Below are 26,126 nucleotides of genomic sequence, written 5' to 3'. Positions count from 1 at the left end.
TTATTAGTAAAGCTACCAATAATTTTTGAGTAAACAAAATTTTTTGAATTAACAACCTTATCATAGAGTAATTCCATATTTAGTTCTTCAATGTTCTAGAAAGCGAACAATAAAGTAAAGAACAAAATAAAAACAAACTTTGGATTTTGATGCAATGTTGGAACATTAAATCTGCCACTGTTAATGATTTCAGATTGCCATTCTTTCGCTAAACAAAGTTGATATTTAGTTTAATTTCTTAACAAAAATATTTGAATGCTATAAATCTTGAAAATTTAAAAATAAAAATAAAAAATCCAAAAAGAAAAAAAATAAATTAAGTACAATTATTATATTATGCTTAACATTTATTTAAATATTTTTTAGTACTTTATTAACCTAATGCTTTTTCATATTATATTATTTTCAGTTAGACAAGTTTGTATTTCTTGTTAAACAAGTAACCTGTGTTTCAAAAGTCCTGACATTTAAAATGAGACTGTGTTTATATTTATTTTTTTATACAGATTATTTTGATATTTAACATTCTATATACTTTATTTTGTGTTTAGACTTAATGAACGAAATTAGATTTGAACTGTTTTGTAAGAAGAAAAAGTAGACATTCAAACTTTTATGATTTCAAAAACAACAACAACTACTTACAATATGAATATGTTGTTTCAATTCTTGTTTGATCACCTTCCTTATATTCTCTATACATTTAAAAGAAAATTAATTTTTTTGTTTTTCATCTTCGTAAAAACTTGTAACATATTTTATACCTCTTATTTTCATGTTCAATCCATTGATACATTTCAACATGGCGTTTTAACTTTACTGCAAATATACTAATTCCAAATTCATTATCTGTCAAAGCCTTTCAAATATTTAATGAAAATGATTTAAAGCCTTTTAAATAATTCATGAAAATTAAATAAAATTAAATATTAGAAGATTTAAAATATTAGAAAATTAAATAAAATCAACTCCATTAAATATTAGAACGGATAAATGAATTGTTGATAATTTAACTATTTTTCCAAAAACTTTATTAGATAAATTTAGATTAACAAAGAAATTTAAACAGTAACTATTATTTATACAAGTTGGTTATTATTTATCATTATTATTATTGATTAATAAATAATAATAAACAATTAAAACAGACAATAATAACAGACAATTTAAAAGATTGCAAATTATATGAATCCGGAAAGCAAGATGAAGGGAGCAAATTCCAAAGAACTGATGTTTGAGAAAAAAAACTAGATAAATAAGAATTTTTGGAGCACTTAAGAACAGTCACAGTAAAAGGATGAGACTTAATTGAATGACAAGTAACACGAAAATGAATTTTAGTAGATGGCACAAGAGACGCTATCTTTTCTGGCTTCTTATAAAGACAAGAATAAATGGTAGTATCATCAGCGAACAACAGCACCTTAGATGTGAGAATTTCTGGAAAATTGTTAATGTAAATTAAAAAGAGTATAGAGCCAAGTATAGAATCTTTGAGAAACCCCTGAAGTTACAGGATATGAAGAAAAGTGCTGTCCATGGAAAACAACTTTTATACTACGATTGGTAAGGAAGGATTCTATAACCTTAAAGATGTACCTAATACACCATAAGAAAAAAGCTTACGGAGAAGACCAGCATGCCAAACTTTATCAAAGACTTTAGAAATGTTGAGAGCAATAACCTTAACCTCTCCACATCTATTTAATGCACAATAAAACCTATCAGTTATTACTGTTTACCATTTTAGTGATAATTTACAGTTTTTATATTTTTACATAATTTTTGCTAACTATTTATCACCACTTAAAAAACTATTAACAAAATTATCACTAACAAAATTATCACTAACAAAATTAACACTAACAAAATCATCACTAACATAATTAACACTAACAAAATTAACACTAACAAAATTATCACTAACAAAATTAACACTAACAAAATTATCACTAACAAAATTACAAACTGCATCTATTTTTGTTCTAAACATCTAGTTGTATTTTAGATTAGTTAACAAGAAACAAAGAAAAAAACAAGAGTTATGTCAAAATGCATAAGTTGCTTTTGAATTCCAACAATAAAAAGAAAAATCATAAAACCAGGCTCCATTCAATTCTGAAAATTGCTTGTCAAGAGTTAAAACAATCAGCATTCTAATATATGGATGATGATATATGATGAAAAAAACAAAAACAAAATAGAAATAAAGTGCACAAACACTTTGAAATTTTCAAGCTCAAACCCTTTGAAATCTTCAAGTTTTCAGAAATTATCATTTATTTAGACAGAATAGATTTTTATGAGCTTTTTTTTTAATTTTTAGTGAGAAAGATTTCATAAAAATCCTTAAAAATAAACTGCATTTCTTCATAAAAATATCATGTGATATTTATAAAAGTGTTATAAAGTAGGGTTTACAATTGGTTTTAAACCGATAACCGACAAAACCGCGGTTTTTTATCAAACCAATTTAAATAAAAAACAGTCAGTTTTCAAAAATGGTTTTGGCGGTTTTTTGTATAATGTCTTTTAAATAAATATTTATTATAGAAAGGTATAAAAAATCAAGTTTGTAAGCAATTAATTTTTATTTTATTATTTAGATTGTATTATACTGGAAAGCTTAACATGTCTTTTCATTTTCAAAATTATATAAGTATTCCAAAAAAAATATTTGAATATTGAATAAATCACATAAATATATTTGAATATTAAGTATTCGAATACTCAAATAGAATAGCCTATTCTTTATATTAAAGATTTTTGTTCCTTAAAAAAACATACGGATATTTTTAGTGTATGCTTTGGTTCAGTTTTGCTTTAATCATGCACTTTATCTTGGTGTATGCCACATGTTATTCAATAAAGACACATACATAACAATTCCCAAGGAAATGGACAGTGATTCAGAAGAGGATAAACATGGAATTTATGATGATAATTTTAGTTTTGAATCAGTAAACAATGATATTAATGTTGACTACCCTGAAATTTTGATGAATGCATGAAAAGAAGAATTCGGTAAAGAAATTGAACTGCATCTAGGTGTCATCGTTAGAATTCACTTTTTTCAACGACTGTCCTTTTGTTAATAATCAAGAAATGTTTATTACAGACATTTACTGAATTAAATGCTCTTGACATATCAACAAGCTAGATTTTGAGTCATTAACTTCAATACATGCCGCTTTAGAGCCAGCATAAACTAGCTGTGGAATTCCTTAGCAGAGAAGATGTAACATTATTGACAGCAGATATAGTTCTTGAATTCATGCTTGCTACTGATCAATTCAAATGGCTTAAGTCAGCATTTTTTTGTACTGAAATACGGGTAAAAAAAACAAAAAGTCTTGAAAAAATTTACAATGCAATTCTCTTTATAAAGCCCACATCAACAGATATCGAACGCATTTTTATGAGCTGCACTAGTTTCAGCACAAAAATCAGATCACGATTATCTGATGAATCATTAAAACCTTTAGTTTTTTTAAAATTTTATTCAATAAAAATAAGTCATTATAAGTTTTATTTCGAAATATAAACATAATGTTAGAATCCTTTGCTTAAATAACTTTTTTAATAAACAATGTAAGATAAACTTACATAAGTTTTATCATTTAACAAGAAAAACCGAAAACAACGGTTAACCACAATTTTTTTGGAAACCCTAATTATAAAGTGATTAAATAAAGTACTTATCATATTTGCAATTTTTTATTGAAAATTTTGAAACTTTTATATGTAACTTTTATATTTGTCAAAGCATTTGAAAATACCACATTATTACGACCCAAGTGACTGTCTGGTCATTTGAGCTGTAATATAGTGATTTTTTTGGTAATATTGTGATTTTTCTAATATTTATAAAAAAATTGAAAACAATCGTGTGGTTTTCATTTACTGTAGATACATTATTTTTTTCTTTATTTTATTATTTTTGAAGACAAAAATTTTATTCAGGATGTCTTGGAGTTTTTTACTTTTAGTGAAACAGTAAAATATACATTTTCTTGCGCAATTTTCTCTAAGAAATGCATATTTCAATAAAGCCTTGGAAGTCATACAAAATCAAATTATTGCAATATTTCAGGATTTAACAATAGAAAATCTTGAACCAAGTTCAATTCCTCTCGATAAAAGCATGGCTATCTTAATAACAAATGCTATCCTGATCCATATGGTTGATGCTGTCGAAAACAGTCAATAATAGCAATAGAATAGCCTCTGATAGATGAATTCAAAAATAACCTTGTTACACTTTTAGATACTTCATAACAAACTATCTAGTAGAGACAAACAAACTATCTAGTAGAGACAAACAAACTATCTAGTAGAGACAAATAAACTATCTAGTAGAGACAAACAAACTATCTAGTAGAGGCAAACAAACTATTTAGTAGAGACAAACGATCTAGTAAAGACATAGCTAGTTAGTTTTAAAGCTAATGGTGACACAGAAAAGTTTTTTTTAACAATCAACTAGAAAATCAGCAAGATTTCTTGACAATGAACTATGCAATCATGTTTTAACATTTTCTAACTCAGTTTACAATAATTCTTTTACAAATTAAAATGATTTATTATAAGTTAAATTTTCTATAGATGTAAAAATATTATCTATTAACTAAGTGGTTATATATTCAACTCATTTTGTAGCCGAATTTGCAGCTTTTGGTTATGACAGTAAAAGATTATTTTTAGAAATACTTACAAAAAGTTTTTGAAATATTTACAAAAAATTTTAAAAATATTTACAAAGTTTAATATATATTTTGCCATAAAAATACTGGTTTTGTAAAATAGTAAAAAGTTTTTATAATTAATTGCAAATGAAATTTTAAAAAACAGTGTAGTTTTGGCAAGATTTCCTAGTTTGAAATTTGTAGTTTTTACACAAATCAAGTATCTAAATAAAAATCTTCAAATGGATTATTACAGGATTACTACATATTATTTTAGAATCTTTTTCAAATCTTTTATTTCAGAACCTTTTTCATATTCAAAAGAAAACTAAAACCTCAAGGAGAATAACACAATAGGCAACATTAAAACTCAAGGAGAATAACACAATAGGCAACATTAAACTCAAGGAGAATAACACAATAGGCAACATTAAAACTCAAGGAGAATAACACAATAGGCAACATTAAAACTCAAGGAGAATAACACAATAGGCAACATTAAAACTCAAGTTTAATTGATTAAAAATAAAAATATATAGCTTGATTACAACGGGAATATTCCTCACATCAAAACAAAGGTATGTAAAATCTGTTTCAAAAATAATAGCTAAGATTAGTTAAGAATATTTTCACAAATTTCCTAAAAACATACTTGGAATAACTTTTTCAATTATTTGTCATAAAAGAATAAATTTTTGAAAATGGTGTTATTTTTTTGTGTGTGAATAGTTGGTATTCAAGGGAGGGTAAAAGATTTAATTTCTTTTATTATTTACACAGTTAAAAATAGGTAAAAAAGCAACTTTTAAATATGTTAAACCAGTATTTGTTCTTAAAATTATTAGTTAAGTACTTTTTTCTTATTTGACCAAACCCAAATTTTTCCCCCGGAAAACTATATAGATAGTGGCATAGGAAGGGCACAATATTTTTTCAGAAACCCTTTGCATATGATTTATAAAATAAGATTTCCTAACTCTATAAAATAAGAGTTAGGAAATCTTATTTTTTAGAGTTCCACAAACCATAGTTTTTAGAAATTTAAGTTTTAAAAAAAAGTCTAGCCTCCAGTATTAAGCCTATTTTCAACATTTACAAATGCAGCATGTTTACATTGCAGCAGGTTTACATGTTTACAAATGCAACAGGTTTACATGTTTACATTGCAGCAGGTTTTATATAATGCCATTTCTCTTATTTATATATGATATTAAGCAAGGGTTAATTACAATTACAAAAACAGTTTATTACAATTACTACACAAGTCAAGTGAAAGTGTTTACTTGTCAAGTCAAATAAAAATGTTTTGTTTTTTTAGCAAAGTGTCCTAAACTTAAATTCTTTAGCAGGTTTTAAATTTCATTTGACAAGCTTTGAGCATTTGAAGATTATAATCAATGTAAAGAAAGAAACAAACTTTAGATGGTAAAAACTTTTGAGCAATTCGATAATTTAAAACTTTTTTCCAGATAAACTATATGAAAAGAAGTCCAGCATGCAAAACTTTAAAAGTTTTCGTAATATGTGATCTTGAAATATTACTTAAAATCTTATTTGGGAACATTTTAATATCAATCAAAGTGAGTTCAACTAATGTCAAAGATATGAACTATATACAATAAAGATAAACCCTGTTAAGAAAAAACAAAGCAATATCAAGAGTAAATATCATTGTTATATATAACTTGTTATATATATATATATATATATATATATATATATATATATATATATATATATATATATATATATATAAATTGTTATATATATATATATATATATATATATAAATTGTTATATATATATATATATATATATATATATATATATATATATATATATATATATATATATATATATATATATATATATATTAGGGTGATGACTTTTATACAACCTCGTTTCTCTGTATCATAAATTTTCATTTAAGATTAAATAAAATATTACATTCAAGACGATTTAATAAAAAAAACTCATGCACAAAAAGATTTTAAGAATTTTATTTATTAGCGTTTTGGCCAAATTTGAAGTCACTGTAAGCAGATACAAAATTGAACACAAACTGTAGAGTCACGTGCATACAATATTATATAGGATCATTAAACGCACAACAAAGTCAAATAATCACGATAATGTTATTAGAGAGGATGAATCACAGTGGAAGGTTGTTCTTGTTGCGGCAGGAGTCGTGCAACTCTTGCATAACTTTGATGGCACGCTCGCAGCACTGGTTGCTTCGGGCAATGTTGATGAGAGAGTCATCTGTTTTCCAGTGGGTTTTCAAGCAATTGAGAGCTTTTGGGTAGTTATTCAGAGTTTCAGATAGTTCTTCAAAATCTTCAACGCAGAACAATTGACTGCTGAACCAATGGTCAACCCATGAGTAATGAACAGATTTTACGCAACCTGATCCGGGTTTCTGGCATCAGAATAAACGCAAGAAGGGCTAGAATGGCATGAGAGTTTCTACTTTGCTGGTGTTTGGGATCTGTTTGAAATTCACGAAAGGGATCTCATTCCTCTCAGTTAAGTGACGGAAGGCACGAGTGAGGTGGTAGAGAATCTTCATGTCATCTCTTCAGCCGCCTGTTTCCAACTTATTGTAGTTGCTCATCAAATCCTGCACAAAGAAATACTCGATGTTTGATAATTTAGTTGACCCATAAAGCTCATCATCCATGGCAAAGCAAAAAACGCGGTCTAGCACATGGTGCTGGCAACTGATGAATTTGGGTTTGGGGTGACCTTTCTCTTCGAACATTTGCTGCAGCCGAACAACAACGACTGTCTTCTTGCCGGTATTCACATTTGTTGTTTCAGCAACAACAATTATCATAACTGATCCCCACAGGTTAAACTCCTCTAACACATCCTGGAGTCCTTCTGCAATTGTTTGAGCTTTCCTATCATTCAATTTTAGCGCAGTCAACCTAATTTCTTTAGATTCATTCTTGAGGACCACGACCTGATATTCAAAGCCCTCAATGTATTTGTCGTCAAAGTGTATGTTCCACTTCTCCAGATGAAGCGTGCTCACCAAGTGTTTCTTCACCTGAGCAGCTCTCGTGTAGATAGCCTTGTGTATTGCTGATTGATATGGGGTTGGGATTTTAATGCCCTCAGCAGAAAGCTGGCGACACACCACTGCTGCTTCGTGGGACAACAGCCTTGAGCATGTAACAAGATATTTTGCAATGCCTGTTGGGTTATGCTTCCTTTTGCTCATTGATGCTGCATTGTCATCTTCCCAAGGACTGTCTGTGCTGTTCTCGGATGAGTTGGTGCTACTTTTGGAACAATCAGGTAGCGCTAAACTGGTAAGTGTGGACACAGTCGCTTCCATTGCCCTCTTTCGCTTGGATGGGTGGATGGTATTGGCACTAGCATGCTTGCCAGTCAAATAACAAACGTGACCTTTGCTCTCAATTTGCAGTTTGTAGAGGTTCCCATCCTCTTTGCACAACCATTCGCCTTTCATCTTGGTTATGTCAAACAGTTCATTCAATGAATCAAAGTTTTGTTTTTTTCTGCAGTGCTCGTAGTCTTTCAAAAGTTTTGCTAGTTTTGCACAAATGGCTTGATCAGATACATGCGGGAAGTTCAACGTTTTGCTCCATAGGTCTTTAAGCTCTACAGCAACTAAACCGATCCTCTCTCTCCATTCTTTGGCAGTGGATTCAAGAAATTTGAAGCGCCCGATGACGTGGTTTTTCAGAGGCATGCGACTCCGTTTGCTCAAGGCTGCTTCATGAATTGCCACGTTGCCTCTTCTTGATGGGGCTTGAAACTGGACTAAATTCTTTATCCAGGTTTCCTTGTTCTTCTCAGTGTTAGTAGAGCTCCTCTTGAACAACATGTTGTCTTCTACTCAGCAACTGAAATAGGAAAGGCCTTAACGTCAATTTTAATTACATAACAAATTAAAGAAACTGTTATCAAGTTTGTAATTGAAATGTTATTATTAATATATTTTATTTCAAAAGAAGCAAATAAGGATTATAGAAAATGAAAAAGGCAGACACTAATAAAATATTATATGCTCAATTATAATTTGCGAAAGAGTTAAATGTAACTTACCAAATAATACAAGGATCTCTTTACCAAATAATACAAAGATACTTAAACTATAGAGAATGCGCAATAATTAAAATAAGGCAATAATAATGTTGACACCAAATTATAATAATCAAAACTTAACTACCCACTTTGAACACCTCATTTATATACCAGCTTATAGCAGACTGAAAAACAGCTGAAGAAAGTTTTATAGCTCTACAGAAGCTTCCCGAACAATTACATCACTGTGACATCACTGTCCTGGCTGAAAGCATTATATGATGTTCCGGAAAAATCTATACATTTCTCTGCTACATAATTTATTGCACAAGTTGGTTTCATGACTTATGTTATATACAGTATATATAATAAATAAATAAATATATATGTCAGATCAGGTTATCCTGCTACTGGTAACATGTAACCCAGTACAATCTGCTTCATGTCCTGCTGCCTTGTAGGATACGCCTTTTTAGGCAAAGGCTAGGAGATGCCAACTCCGATTTAAAACACCCCCTGCCTTGGGGCTCTTGGTTGAGTAAAGGCTAGAGATGGTGTCTCAATAAAAATACTCATCTTGGGCAGATGTTAAATGCACCCAGCTACTGTCTTGTAGAAGGCCTCCTAGGCAAAGACTTAAGGGGTAAACAGATTCTATCTGTTGACCAGCCTCGCACCCCTTCTTCATCTATTAGGCTGGCGCAGATGTATTTTTAATACATTGTTTCCAGTTTAGGATGTTGAATGCTGGATCTTCTTGACTCAATGCATGGGTTTGCTTGTGTCACTGTTTTTATGACTAAGCAACTCATTCTATTATCTCCTTATGAGGGTACAGCTCTAAAACTCAGTTTTATGGTTCTGAGGCCGGCTGGTAGTCAGGTTTCCCGAACTCTGTGGTAGCTCTCAGAGAGGCTGATTCCATCAACAGCTGAAAAATATCAAAGTACTAACAGTGCCATGTTGCGCATGGATGGTGTCCCTGTTTGTACTTTTGGTGTGCATTGCGGAGGCCACATTTGGAGCCCTTTGTTACGGCTTAGGGTTTATTAGTAGTAATGAGGCAATTGCTTGGGCTATTAAACGGTGTTCTGAGTACTATCTATGCTTTGAGTCAAGTTCTTCAATCTAATTTAAAAATGAATAAAGTACCAAAAACTATAAAACACAAAAAACCATCATCATCACCAAGTTCTCTAAACCTATCATTCACTAATACTCGTGGTCTTCGAAGTAACTTTTCTTCTGTTGAGTCTTATCTCTTGCAAAGTTCACCAGACCTACTTGCTCTTTGTGAGACTAATTTGAGTTCGGCTGTCTCATCTTGTGATCTTAGTGTTGATGGTTATCTTCCTCTGATTCGTAAAGACTCCAATAGTCACATGCTTGGCCTGGGCATTTACATTCGTAAGAATTCACCTGTTTGTCGTGAAACTAGGTTTGAATCCACAGACTATTCTTTCATGTGCTTTCGTTTAGCACCACTTCACTCTATTGCCTTTCTCTTTGTTCTATATCGCTCTCCTTCATCTCAAGACTGCACTCTTTTTGATGTTATTTCTGATCATATTGACCAAGCCCTCTCTCTTTATCCATCAGCTAATATAGTTGTTGTCGGTGACTTTAATGCTCACCACTCTGAATGGCTTGGCTCTAGTGTCAGTGATTCTGCAGGCATTAAAGCCCACAACTTTTGCCTTTCTCAATCCCTAACTCAAATAGTCAACTTTCCAACTTGCTTTCCTGACAACCCGAATCATTTACCTTCTCTACTCGACTTATGTCTTGTTTCTGATCCTAGTCAGTGCTCAGTTTCTCCGCATTCACCCTTAGGTTCTTCTGATCACAGTTTGATCTCTCTAAAACTAATATCTCATTCTTCTTCATCACCTGAATCCCCCTATTACCGAACCTCTTTCAACTACAGTAAAGCTGACTGGGATTCTTTCCGTGACTTTCTTCGTGATGGCCCTTGGGTAGAAATCTTTCAACTTCCTGTCAACAAATGTGCTTCTTACATAACTTCGTGGATTCAGGCTGGCATGGAATCTTTTATTCCCTCTCGACGATTCCAGGTCAAGCCTCACTCTCCTCCATGGTTTTCCTCACACTGTGCTGCTGCGATTGCCAATCGAAACCATTACTTCCATATCTATCAGCAAAACAATTCTCCAGAAAACAGACGTCTGTTTATTACTGCTAGAAACAACTGTAAAAAGGTTTTGTCTAACGCCAAAACCCGCTATTCTCAGGTCATGAAATCTCGTATCTCATCTCAAAAATTAGGCTCTCGTGACTTCTGGAGAATCTTTAATAATATCAATAATAAGGGCAAATCTATAATTCCACCTCTCTTGTATGGTTCAGACTTTGTCACCTCACCTAAAGACAAAGCCGAACTGTTTGCTAAAAACTTTTCATCAATATCATCTCTTGATTCCACTAATTGCGTTCTACCTGATATTGCCAACAAACAGGTTGATCCATTGCTTGACATTCATATCACTCCAGCATCTGTATCTAAAGTGATTTCCTACTTAGACTCTTCTACAGCTTGTGGCCCAGACAACATACCTGTTATTGTCTTGCAGAAGTGTTCTCCGGAGCTGTCGTCTATACTCTCAAAACTATTCAACAAGTGCTTATCAGAGTCTTGTTTTCCAGCCTGCTGGAAAGCCGCATCTGTTATCCCTATCTTCAAAAATTCTGGAGAGCGATCCGATTCATCTAACTACCGTCCCATAAGTCTTCTTCCTATCATAAGCAAGGTTTTTGAATCTTTAATTAACAAACACTTAATTTCTCATCTTGAATCTAATAACTTACTTTCTGACCATCAATATGGATTTCGATCTTCTCGTTCTACAGCTGATTTGCTAACAGTAATAACTGACAGGTTTTATCGTGCATTAGATAAAGGTGGAGAGGTTAAGGCCATCGCTCTTGACATTTCAAAAGCGTTTGATAAAGTTTGGCATGCTGGTCTTCTCCATAAGCTTTCTTCTTATGGTGTATCCGGCAACATCTTCAAGATCATTGAATCCTTCCTTTTCAATCGTAGCATAAAAGTTGTCCTCGATGGACAACACTCTTCTTCTTATTCTGTAACTTCAGGGGTTCCTCAAGGTTCTATCCTTGGCCCTATACTCTTTTTAATTTACATTAACGATCTTCCAGATATTCTCACATCTAAGGTGGCATTGTTTGCTGATGATACTACCATTTATTCTTGTCGTGATAAGAAACCAACACCTTCTGATTGCTTGGAGGGGGCATTTGAGCTTGAAAAGGATCTCACTTCCGCTACAGCATGGGGCTCACAGTGGCTGGTGAACTTTAATTCAGATAAAACTCAATTTTTTTCAGCCAATCGTTATCGCAATAATTTAGATCTTCCTATATTTATGAACGGTGATGTACTCGATGAGTCACCTACTCTTCATCTTCTAGGATTAACTCTTACTTCCAATCTTTCTTGGAAACCATATATCAAATCGGTTGCAAAATTAGCATCTGCTAAGGTTGCATCTCTTTATCGAGCTCGCCACTTTCTTACTCTGGATTCTATTCTCTATCTCTATAAATCTCAAATCCGGCCTTGTATGGAATACTGTTGCCATATCTGGGGCGGATCTTCTAATGATGCCCTTTCTCTTTTAGACAAGGTGCAAAAACGCATTGTAAACATAGTTGGACCTGCTCTTGCAGCCAACCTTCAACCGTTATCACATCGTCGTAATGTTGCTTCTCTTTCTCTTTTCTACAAATACTATAATGGACACTGCTCTAAAGAGCTAGCGTCTCTTGTGCCATCTACTAAAATTCATTCTCGTGTTACTCGTCATTCAATTAAGTGTCATCCTTTTTCTGTGACTGTTCCTAAGTGCTCCAAAAACGCTTATTCGTCTAGTTTTTTTCCTCGAACATCAGTTCTTTGGAATTCGCTTCCTTCATCTTGCTTTCCTGATTCATATAATTTGCAATCTTTTAAGTCGTCCGTCAATCGTTATCTTGCTCTACAATCTTCATCTTTTCTCTTACAGTAACTTCCAACTTTAATTAGTGGCTGCTTGCAGCCTTGTTGGAAGCGAAGATGTTTGAAAAAAAAAAAAAAAATATATATATATATATATATAAATATATATATATATATATATATATATTTGAGAAAAAAAATCAAAAAGTCATCACCCTAATATATATCATATATAATACATATATATCATAAGTCATAGTATGTAACTAGTCTGGAAACGCGGGCCATTTTCTTAAAACACTTAAGTTCCTCTCTATACTAGTGCTTAGTCTACTTTAGAGTGCATCAAATTGTAAACATTATATTTCGCTATAGTTGAGTTGCATATATTCTGGGATAAACATTGAAATGGCAGGAGCAAATTGTATTTGTTTTGGTTATTCAGTTTCAAGTTGTTATTTTGGATTGCATATTTATTTCGTATTCCGAATAAAAATGATGAATATAGCATAAAATAAAAACATCACCTGTTGATAAATGTAGTTACGTGACAGTGGTTGTAGTGGTATGAATATGCATATTTAAACCATATAGTTTACACCATATAAGCATTTAAGTTATATGCTATATGAAAATGTTATAAATGCAAACATTTCATCGACTGTATAACTTGATGGATGTATATGGGAGTAAATGCTTAGTATTCAGAGTATTTAAATATATATTTAAAATGTTAGCTAATAGAGCTTAATAAACTCTATATTTTGTATAAAGTTTACTTTGCTGGATTAGTTGATAATTTATATATCACTCTTTACATTATGTTGTTATCTTTTTTGGAAACAATTAAAAATCAGGTACAATTTTATCATTTTAGATGGTTTAAAAGCACTTATGACTGTAAAAATGCTTTTCTATTTTTATTAAAATAGAAAAACATTTTTACAGTAAGAAACTTATTCATTATAAAGTTTACTTTGCTGGATTAGTTGATAATTTATATATCACTCTTTACATTATGTAGGTATCTTTTCTGGAAACAAAAAAAAACAGGTTTTTTTTGTTTCCAGAAAATAACAACCAGAAAATAATAGGTTTCCATTAAATTAAAATTCAAAAGCTTTTATATAAATTTTTGTTTTTATTATGCTGTATTGCAATTTATATAATAGCAAATAAAAAAAATATACTTGATGCAATAAAGACAATGTAAAAGTCTGCTACCAAATATTGCATCACTAACATACATAAATTGAACAATATTTAATTAAAAAAAAATTATTAAAAAAAAATGTATTAAAAGAAGATTACAGAATTCTATTTAAAAATCACTGTGTATTAAATTAAGTTACAGAATTTTATTTCAAATCTTGATTTTAAGTTTAAGCTATGATTTATTATTAATTTTGTTGAATGCAGAAAAATAATATCTCAAAATCTAAGGTTATCTTCAACTAAAATAAGATATTTCATTTTATCTAATTATCTAGTTTCAAAGTCAGATGCATTGTATGATGATATACTTGACTAATCTAGCTGACTTTTACAACTGATGAAACTGCATGACAAATGTTTCTTTTGCTTTAGAAAGCAATCAAAATTTGTAAACTAAATTTCTTAAAGCTGTTGCCTGTAACTTGCAATGATATTTCTGCAAATCGCAAGCTGTTGAAAAGACTCCTAAATGATTCCTTTACACCTAATCCACCACATTAAAATAAGACAACTTGTTACTGTCTTATTTAAATATGATTTATCCAACTTAAAACATACGGAAAAAAAAAAAAATATGTAAGGATGGTAAGTTTATACTGTGGAACCATATTGCTTATATATTCTATGAAGACAGAGAATGTGGCTTTTGTATTTTACCTAAACTTTTGAGCATGTAACATTGACAAAATATTTATTAAAAAGTGTTAAACTTGCTGCCTATGTAATAAGTTTTTGCTGTATTAAAAATTTTATTACATTATGGAATAGCTTATTTGAAAATTATTTTGGACACTAACAATCACTTAGTGCTTGCAAGGATAACCCATCTATTAATGACTTTGGCTTCAATAATAACAAAATAAAAAAAATAAAAATTTTTTTTAGTAGCTGGAAATGTAATGTATTTAGCTACATTGGTAATATTAAGTGGTAGTAACATGGTATTAAGTCGTGCCAAAAAAAAAAACAATGTTACTAGATTTATTCAAAACTAAATACCTTTTATATTTGTAAAATGTATGTAAAATAGTAGTGTTGTCATTATTATTTTAAAATTAAAAAGACAATTGTATTATTTTTATTATTCAATATTGTATTGTTATTTTACTATAAAGTTACTACATTATAAAACTATTAAATATACATGAAGTATTTATTTTACTACTCTAGAAGCTAATTATATACCAATAATATTTTTAAAAAATATGTGGCTATGAAAATAGCCGTTTTAGTAGGTTCAAGTCATCTCACTTTTAATGTTCCAAAATAGAGGGTGTTTTTTAAATGATGTTCATTATATATCATTTTAGTTTGACTTTTTTAAATCTTGAAAGCTTTCAGGTTATCTTTTGCAATGTAAAATCTACAAACTTGTATATAAAGTGTTAGATGATCATGCATATTTAGCAGCAAGCAAATATAATAAACACTGCTCAAGATACAACTTAGATATATTAGAACTTAAACCAATTGTAAAATTAGAGGTACTAAAAACATTCCCACTAGGTTATAATAGAATGTTTTGTTTAGTAATGTAGTGGGATACAGGCTTAAATGTTATAATATCATTGATAAAAGAGATACCAGTCAGATAAACAAAGACAAGATTTGCTACTTCAAAACATGAAAGAAAAGTACAATTATAGAAAACATGAAAGAAAAGTACAATTATAGAAAACATGAATGAAAAGTACAGTTATAAAAAGAAATTCTTTTTCCAGAAAATATTTTGTAGAATTAGTAGTACAAAGTTTCAGCATTTCCATCAAATGAACCAGTTACATTTTTACTAGGAACTAAGCTGTAATGATTTCTTCTAATGAAATACTTGAAATATTTAATAAGATGAAGAATAATCTTTGCTTTCTTTTATTCTTTAATAAATGTTTATCAGTAAACTTGTCCTTGTGTTTGGCGTTGAGGTGACAAGACACTTTGTGATACACATCGTTTCTTGCAAAACAATTACATAAATATTCTTTCTTCACTTTCGTTAGGATAAATTAAATTAGGTAGTCTACTGTTTGAACTAAAATTGAGGTCTGTCTCCAACATATGGCAACTCAACAGCAGCTAAAACAGCATCAAATTCATTCAAATTTTTAAAAGCTGCGCCACAAAAAGTCATTTAAAAAATATTTGATGCACTCTCAGCACGGTCACCCCATAAAGTTCAAGTTATTTTACGAGATCTATTGAAAACGACCTGCATTGAAAACGGCGTTTCCAGACTAGTTAAATATTATGACTATGATAAAAATTTTCATATATCAATATATATCAATTATAATATCTATATATCTATCTTATAATTATTATATATTACATATATGACATTAAATTTTACGAGCTATTATTATAACGGCAATAACTATGAGTTGAAAATAAACTTTTTTTAAAAAATCATAAAATTTATTATACTCAAAAACATGTTTTTTTTTTTTGTTGTTTTGTAAACTTTCTTAAATATTTTTATAATACCCTAAACGCTTTTAACAAATTTTGATGGTTGTTTTAAACGCTTTTAAACAACAAATTTTGATGGTTGTTTTAAACAAAAAGCATTATATTTAAATTAACAAAGAATTTTATAATAAATTTTATTATATTTAGAAAACTTGTGCATTTTATAATTATGATTGAACACAATTTTATAACTAATTTTATTATAAGAGTTTGCCTAATATCTTTGAAACATTAGAAAAGATCAAAGTAAAATTTAATGTCATATATATAATATATAATAAAATAAAATTATAAATAATATAAAATTATAAATAAATAATGGGTCAGATCATTATATTTCAACCAATTTCAAGAAAACTTTGTGGGGTACCATCTCTGATTTTCCTGATTTTTACATATCATTATCTAAATGATGTAAATAGGTTAAATGTGCAATTTCAGAGTTCCAAGTGCAACGGTTTAGAAATTATAGCCTTACAAACACTCTCAGGTAGCCCCCCTCAGTTCCTCGAATGGTAAAAATTGACAACTTTAAGGCCTTATAACTTTTTTCTAACTTTCAGCAAGTGGCTCATTTTTTCTAGAACTATTTTCTAGATATTTCTGTCTTAAAATTTGTGATTTTGAAAAAAACTACAGCCTCCTAACTGTGGAAAAATGGAAAAATGCTAAATAAAGGCAAAATGAAGTTAACCGTAGTATTTTTCTATTCATCAACAAAACCTTACATGTTAGTTTTCTAATTAGCTACAATGGTCTACAACAAATTGGCAAAATATAAGCAGCTTGTTACATTTTAGAAATCAGTTTTATCTAAAAATATATAGTCCACTTTACTAAAAAGTCCCATTTTCAGCCATTTGGGGATGGCTCGTAAATTTTTCTAACACTTTGTATTGATCTGATATTAACAGCAAATAAGGCCATTAGATCTAACTATATAAAAATGTAAACATCACAAACTTGTCATGTTCACAACAAAAATGGCAGCATTTTTTATTAACCCTATTTTTCAATTATCAGGGCTGAATAGTGTTATTGGAAACCAGTGCCCCTCCAACCTGCTTTCTGGCCCATGTGAGGGATGTAGCCTATCATAAGTCATTTCTTAAAAAAAAAGAGATATGGTTGGTTACTTTCTCCCTGATCTGGACTTTATACCGGATAGGAGCACAACTAAAGGGTAAATAACTATATAGAGCCTGCATTATTTTTAAAAGGTGACACTCAAAAAAAAATTTAGTTAATCATAAAATTGCGATTTAATCTTTATTATGATGATTTTTTTATAGTTGATTGAATTGCTAATAATTCAAGGCAATAGTAGGACAGTGGGTTCATACATTACTGGCAATATGAAGTATAACAAGACTAATCAAGCCATTACAATATTGATTTAATGTTTTATTTAAATAAGTTTTTTAACAAAGTATGAGTTTCAATTTTATTAGTTAATTTTAACTATTTATCTAAAAATGCAATGATTCTATATAATATACCCTTTTGCAAATATAAATATATAAGCATTTATAACTCAAAATAACTTACCTTGATATTTTTCTGTTCAATAAACTTTGCTATTGCAGTTTGTTTCCATTTTTTTCATTACATTATTTGTATGTGTTTTTAATTGTTGGATCTTATGTATGTATGTATGTATACATACATACATACATACATACATACATACATACATACATATATACATACATACATACATACATACATACATACATACATACATACATACATACATACATACATACATACATACATTATTATTATTGGTATTGGTATATACGGTATTTAACTAAAGTTAGATTGTCATAAAAATACATACTGCAGTCAGTCTGAAATTTCAGAAATAGTAAATGAAGATAAATACCTGCTGACCTTAAGAACTGGAATAAGAAATATTCATTTGCATACAATTTGCACTCACCATAGGTTACAATTTATTAATTACTATTCAACATACCATAAATCATGTTGTGACCCGTTCTCAATTCATTCAAAGATTGTTAAAGGAAACCTGACAACTGTCACTCTGGAGCATAATCAACTGGACTCTAATTTAATTCCTGGGAATAAAATATGTTTTGGTTGTGTAAGAAAAATCAAGAATGTTGAAGAAGTTGACAAGAGACATGATCCAGATTACATATCACCTGATAACTCTGTCATACAAATTGATACTATAAATCCTTGTCTTGTTAAATTTGGTGTGTCTCCTATTAAAAGATCATCCAGCATGAGTATGCTACAAATAGACAATAAAAGAAAAAAGAAAGTTAAGTTGCTAAATGAATCATTGAATGCATCTGAACGAGATGAGCTTCAAATTAGTATGCTCAAAAGTTCCTCTTTAGATTTTATTGTAGAACAGCTTAAACAAAAGTTTCGTAATGAGATCAATATTTCACAAAAAATAAAATTGCTCACTTTAGCTCCAGTCCATTGGACTATTCAGGAAACAATAAATGAATTTAAAACAACACAATATATGGTGAAGCAAGCTAGAGCTTTGCGGGATGTTAAAGGAATCCTCGGTGAGAGATCAACAGACATAAGAAATCCTAAAAAATTGACTACTGAAGTTGTAAATCAAATTGTCAACTTTTATGAGGATGATTGTAACAGCAGGTTATTGCCAGGAGCAAAGGATTACATTAGCATAAAGACAGTTGATGGTAGACAGCACATTCAGAAACGACTCATACTATGCAATCTTTCAGAACTTTACCAGAAATGGTTAGAAGAATCAAAATCTAATGGTGTAGTAAAGGTGGGACTGACATCATTTGCTCTTTTAAGGCCACAACATTGTATTGTAGCAGGAAAATCTGGCACGCACACAGTCTGTGTTTGTATTGACCATCAAAATCCAAATCTTATGGTTAAATCACTAAAAAATGAAATAAAGTCAAAAGATCTGATGGCCTTAGCTGTATGTTCAATAGAAAATAAACCATGTATGTTTCATGAGTGTGAGAAGTGTCCTGAAAAAAAGAGAATTGAAAAAAAGTTAAATGAACTGTTAGGGGATTCAGCAAATGAAATAACTTATAAGCAATGGTTGAAGACTGATAGATGCTCCTTGGAAACTATAGTTAAAAGTCCTGATGAGTTTCTAGAAGAGTTAACAGACAAGTTATATAACCTCACAAAACATCATTATGTCAGCAAATCACAGACATTCTTTTTAAACCAGCTCAAAGAAAACATGAAGCCAAATGAATGTATTATGCAAATGGATTTTGCTGAAAATTTTTTATTTATTATACAAGATGAAGTTCAGTCATCCTATTTTTCCAAAAATCAAGCAACTCTCCATCCATTTGTCATATATGTGCAATCTTTAAATGGAAACCAATCACCAGAAAGCAAATGTTATTGTGTTATATCTGACAATCTAATTCACAATACTGAGGCAGTTTTCAGTTATGTTTCCAAAATCATACCAATTCTGAAAGAGGAATATCCACAAGTTCAGAAGATCAATTATTTCACTGATGGTGCAAGCAGCCAGTATAAAAATAGGTTAAATTTTCATATCACAATATTTTTTAAAAATTTTGATAACAATTACCTATTCTAGACAAACTATTTTCAGCCCTTGAAATGATGTTTTTAAAATTGGATACAAAATTGATAATCTTTAACTGAATAGGTTTTTTTCTTATTGTATTTTAGGTTTAATTTGAAAAACCTGTGTTTTTATGAAAAAGACTATGGACTAAAAGCAGACTGGCATTTTTTTGGGACTGCACATGGAAAAAGTGCATGTGATGGAATAGGTGGTACAGTGAAAAGAGTTATTCATAACCTATCCCTTCAAAGGCCAATTGGCAATCAAATTTTGACACCGAGGGACATGTTCTTAGTTGCTAAAGAAAAAATTAAAAACATCAGGTATATATCATGCTATTGTCAAAGTGTATGTACATTTAGGTTATGATATTTTTTCAAATAATTGATGTCTAGTATCCTATATCATAATAGGCATTTAAACAAAAATAATAAAAATAACGTATGAATGTTTAGTTATAAAAAATCAAATAGTATAGAAAAGGATTCCTTAAAACAAGACCTTGCTAAATACATATTTGGAAATAGAATTATGATTTATGTTAACTCTTTTTCAGATTTATCTACATTTCTGAAACCAAAACAGCTGCTATTACACATGAAGTGCTTGCTAAACGATTTGAGAATGTTCCTGCCATCAAAGGTACTCGCTCATACCATTATTTCTCACCTCAATCATGCTGTTTAAAAGCTTATGTAACATCAATGAGCAGTACATTTGACTCTTTTCACATGCTGAAAGATACTTGCATTAATACACAAAAATCGATGAATACTGATATCAATATTAATGATTGGGTATTAGTGAATTATTTTGGTGAATTCTTTCCTGGAAAGATAACTGATCTTAAAGGTGACATAGTTTGTATTAGCTGTTTACAAAAAGCAGGCAATTATTTCAAGTATCCAACAACCACAGATATCCATTGGTATCCAGTTAGTGACATTATTGCCACGTTACATGACCCTGAGCTCAAAAACACTAGAGGATTTTACTCTTATCTTATTAAAAAAAGGATGAAATGAATTATCATATATAATTGTTTTCAACTACATTATTATGTATTGCCATTATTAAGGGAGAATACAAGAATTTTGTAAAAAAGATAACTATGCTTTTCACATAAACAACAATGCTGGGCTAGAAATGGTTTTTATATCAATTATATAAAATTTTGTAAAACAAATTACAGATAGTGGGTTACATCCCTCACATGGGCCAGAAAGCAGGTTGGAGGGGCACTGGTTTCCAATAACACTATTCAGCCCTGATAATTGAAAAATAGGGTTAATAAAAAATGCTGCCATTTTTGTTGTGAACATGACAAGTTTGTGATGTTTACATTTTTATATAGTTAGATCTAATGGCCTTATTTGCTGTTAATATCAGATCAATACAAAGTGTTAGAAAAATTTACGAGCCATCCCCAAATGGCTGAAAATGGGACTTTTTAGTAAAGTGGACTATATATTTTTAGATAAAACTGATTTCTAAAATGTAACAAGCTGCTTATATTTTGCCAATTTGTTGTAGACCATTGTAGCTAATTAGAAAACTAACATGTAAGGTTTTGTTGATGAATAGAAAAATACTACGGTTAACTTCATTTTGCCTTTATTTAGCATTTTTCCATTTTTCCACAGTTAGGAGGCTGTAGTTTTTTTCAAAATCACAAATTTTAAGACAGAAATATCTAGAAAATAGTTCTAGAAAAAATGAGCCACTTGCTGAAAGTTAGAAAAAAGTTATAAGGCCTTAAAGTTGTCTATTTTTACCATTCGAGGGACTGAGGGGGGCTACCTGAGAGTGTTTGTAAGGCTATAATTTCTAAACCGTTGCACTTGGAACTCTGGAATTGCACATTTAACCTATTTACATCATTTAGATAATGATATGTAAAAATCAGGAAAATCAGAGATGGTACTTTATTAATTTTATTTGCATAGATCATTATTATTTTACTAGAGGTCTTCCATATACTACGTACACAGGTATGGAGAAGGAGTTACTCAAAAAAATGTCTGTCCCAGAGACAGAGAAAACAAGGAAATTTTGTGAAACCTCCTTGATGAGGAATGATACCATTTTGAATTCCAATGACCTCCCATTCATAGTCGTCATACTTTAATGCACTCAGCAACATTTTGACACTGGTGTAGTCCTCTTTAAGATGCACAGAGTGGGTCATCGGGAGAGATGGAAAGTTGTTTGCATTGTGAAACAACACGGCTTTGAGGTTCTGGGATGAACTGTCTATGAAGAGGCACCATTCAATAGAATCACATGCAATACTTATTGCCTGGAATAGACCAGCAACATCAATGCAGAAGCACAGTCGATCACGCTGACTGAAGAAGTTGGAGAATCTTTGATGCTGCTTCCTCTGACTGGTGACTTGTACGCTATCATCAACCAAGTTCCACTGTTTGAGCCTGGATAGCAGAAGCTCCGCATTCGATTTTGTAAGCACAAGTAAGAAAAGTTAAATAATATTTGTTTACAAAATTAATCTGCTATTTGTAAAAAGGACAAAAGTGGCTTCACTTTTCAGATCTAAGTTAGATATCTAGTTTATATAATAAATCATTTTCATGCATTAGTTGCTTGAGTCCATGCAGTAGCAGTTGCTTGAATGGTCGCGACTCTCGTCAAATTCGCGGGATAGCAAACTTCATGGCTCATTTCTTTCCTCTGTACCAACCTGTAACATGGCACATAATAATACGTGAGAATTATAATAATTTGATGACAGGAAATTTCAAAATATGTAACAATTTCAAGATGGAACATATTTGCCTACAGAGTAGGATTTAAGATAAAACTTTGTAAATTTCAAAATATAGAACGATTTCAAGATGGAATGTATTTGTCTACAATACACGAATTATGATAAAGCTTTATAAATTACAACTCTTTGAAATTAACTAGAACTAAAGCATTGAAATTTTATAAAAATAAATTAAAACATATCTATGTAAGAAGCAACTGTTCAGTTTACCTTCAAGGGTTTTCGTGCAATATTCACATGTGAAATGCGGTGCCCAAGATTTGCCTCGTAGGCCTCAGACATTATACAACTTGCTTTCACGGAATACTTTTTTACTCTTGTCTTTATAAATTGTCCGCACACTTAGCAGAATAAATCGGTTGGATGCAAACAACCTCTTGATGCCATATCAAATAAATACCATCTCTTAGTAAATACTACTTTTGGAATGTTCAGGAACATTCTAAAAAGTTCTGAGAGTTTCTCAAAAGTTCTGGAAGTTTCTTGAATGCTCTAGAGTGTTTAGGAGAATTATAGAAACATCTGGCAACTCTAGCAGTTCAGGAATATTATAGGAGGAAGCTCGATATTGAAAGCAAATTGAGAATTTTCTTGAAAACGCGCGATTTTTTCACACTTCATTGACCCAGTCACAGAAGCAAAGTTTCTCTAGAATAACAGCAATTTCCATTTTGTTCTAGACCTTACCGGTTAGAAGAACACACTTTCAACTCAGGAACAGAACAAAAGTGATAATTTGTTACATAGTGTTATCTGTCAGAAAAGTCTTGGTCAACTGTGCATTGTTAATTGAATAATTTAACAGGACCAATACAAGAAAGTCATTGAACGCTCTTTTCAAAAATAAAAAGAACATATTTATAAATAATGGAGTTTATTGCAAAATTATTTTCAAAACTGTTGGCTTCATAAAACCAATAAAATTGTTGATTTCATAAAACCAATTTCAAAATGGTTTCATAAAATATTCTATTTATGTATTGACCAGAAAATTAAAATTAAAAAAAATTTCCCTAGATTTGAACTCTATCGATAATGTATAGGATTATTAAAGGGAGAAACTTTTATAGAAAAAAATCACAAATAAAATTTATTTGTCATCAGTACCATAATGCGCATTTAAAAGAAATAGCTTTAAATTGGATTTATAGTTTACTAAATATTGCATTTTATCTTAGATGTTAAGTTTGGTTAGTCTTTAACAGTTTTTTGGTTAGTCAGAATTTTGGTTAGTCTTTAACAGTTTCATTAACTAAAGTAAGTCTAACATTTAACCTCTAATTCATGGGTCTGATCTTTTTACTTCTCCCCAGAATAAAGCAGAGTGATTGGCAAAGAAATCTTACTCTAATTTGACTCTTGAATCTAATGGCCATAATCTTTCTGCCAGTTAAACAGATTAACTTATTGTTAAACATCAAAATGGCTTCCAATGCTATCACTATGGCTTCCAATGCTAAAGTTGATTCTTAATTAATAACTTTTACAGTTTGTGCTCCAGAAAAGATTTCCATCATAGTCTTAAAAAAGTGTTCTCAAGAACTCACTTCAAATTTTGCTAAACTTTTAAAAAGTGCTAAATAAATGGTTCTAATTTTTCAAAACTCGAGAAAACACTTTGGCCTTTCCAACTATCCTACTATTAATCTTCACTCTGTTATTAGTTTCTTTATATAAAGGTTTTGAGATTATTAAACTATTTCTTTCTAAATGCAGTATTAAAGTTATTCTTAAAGGCTTACACTCTTTTTTAATTCAAGTAGGTTTAAGGGTACATCAAGGTTCTATCTTTGCTACCGTATTTTTTCTTATCTACAATAATGATTTTCATGAATATTTTAGATCTAAATTGGCTCTATTTGCTGACAACTCAACTTATACTCTTGTCTTGAGAAAAAATCTTCACTTTTTGACTGCTTAGAACAACCAGCCGATTTTTAATATGATCTCTTTTCTGTAATAGCCTAAGCCTTGCAGTGGCTTATGGATTTAAATTCTTGATTTAAAATCCACAAGCGATTTAAGAGGGTTGTTATATTCTTATAACAATCCTCTTAAACTCAGACAAAGTCTAAAAGCACATTGTAAATGTAACTAGACCTGCTTTATCTGCCAAGCTTGATCCACTCTACCATAATTGTAAGGCTGCATTTCTTTCTTTTTTCAACAAATACTATCATGGTCAATGTTCAAACGAGCTATCATCTCTATTACAATAAATGAAAACTTAATCTAGCTTGGTTTCTTATTCAATAAGTTGCATTCTTTCACTGTATATGTCCTTTCATGCTATAAAAACTTTTATTAATCTAGTTTTTTTTCTTGCACATCAAAAAAACCTAGTAACTTTACCCATTTTCATGTTTTCTTTTTTTATACAACCTACAATTTTCTAAGTCTTAACAGTTAAGTGTTTCCTAGTATTTTAACCGGGGATGCAGAGACCCAAAAAGGACTCCAGATTTGAAAGTGACAAAAAGATTACTTTATCCTAGTTGTTGGTATCCAGGAGCTCTAAAAATATAAATAAGTTTATGGACTACTAATAGGAAAAAAATTAAGACTTTTAGGTTAGAGGAACAATCGTTTTTTGAACCCGGAGTCCTTAGGTATAATGACAGCAAGGACTCCAGGACTCCAGGACTCCGGGCTTAAACACAATAAGTTTCAAGTTATTGAATCTCATAAATTTTTTTTTTATAGCAGATAATAAATCAACAAACATATTAAGAGCTTCTGGACACTACAGACTTGGAAAAAGTAGAGATATAAAACCGGAGTCCTTTTGGGACTCCACATCCCTGATTTTAATTTATTCTCTATTTTAAAATAACTCATAACTTAACAGTGGCTGCTTGCATTTTTGTTGATAGTAAATTAGAGTTTAAAATATGTAAATATATGCCAGTATTTAATAAGTAGTAAATGTAAGCATAAAATTATAATATATAAAGTATTATAGATATTTTTCTATCCCCGGCAGTCAACCCCTACTAAATCTTTTAACTTTGCCAGGGCCAAGGCCAGGTTTGCAAAAAGTCTTATTTTTAACCGGGAACAGGGCCCAAGTCACTTCCTATATGCAACAATAAAAAATAAAAAAGTCAACACCATACTTAATATTTATGTTAATAAACATATTCTTATTAAGATATAATGTAAAAAAAAAAAATTATATTTTATATAAGTATAAAGTTTGTATTTTTAATGAAGCGCAAAACTACTACTAAAAAAAAAAAATATTAAAAATATTACTGTGGGTAATTTGAACAGGGACAGTAGCTATTCATATAATTGTTTTTATTTATAAAAGTTGTTTATATCATTGCACATTTTTTCTTCTCCTAGCTC

The 26,126-nt window shown here is 30.3% G+C and overlaps 1 protein-coding gene across 2 annotated transcripts in view; it reads right to left on the bottom strand.

Moving 5' to 3' along the window:
* Positions 1-26,126, bottom strand: part of LOC100212187 (transmembrane protein 43) — a 66,001-nt gene that overhangs the window by 34,812 nt on the left and 5,063 nt on the right. For both annotated transcript variants that reach the window (XM_065818273.1, XM_065818274.1), the window contains exons 4-6: positions 765-859; positions 646-695; positions 139-208 (exon numbers count right to left, since the gene is read on the bottom strand). In XM_065818273.1, coding sequence (XP_065674345.1) covers positions 139-208; positions 646-695; positions 765-859 — 215 coding nt within the window. The remainder of the gene's footprint in view (positions 1-138; positions 209-645; positions 696-764; positions 860-26,126) is intronic.

This window comes from Hydra vulgaris, chromosome 14 (genome assembly GCF_038396675.1).
Source record: "Hydra vulgaris chromosome 14, alternate assembly HydraT2T_AEP".
Taxonomy (NCBI): Eukaryota; Metazoa; Cnidaria; class Hydrozoa; order Anthoathecata; family Hydridae; genus Hydra; species Hydra vulgaris.
Note: the sequence above shows the minus strand (reverse complement) of the source record. Positions and strands in the feature narration are given on the sequence as shown.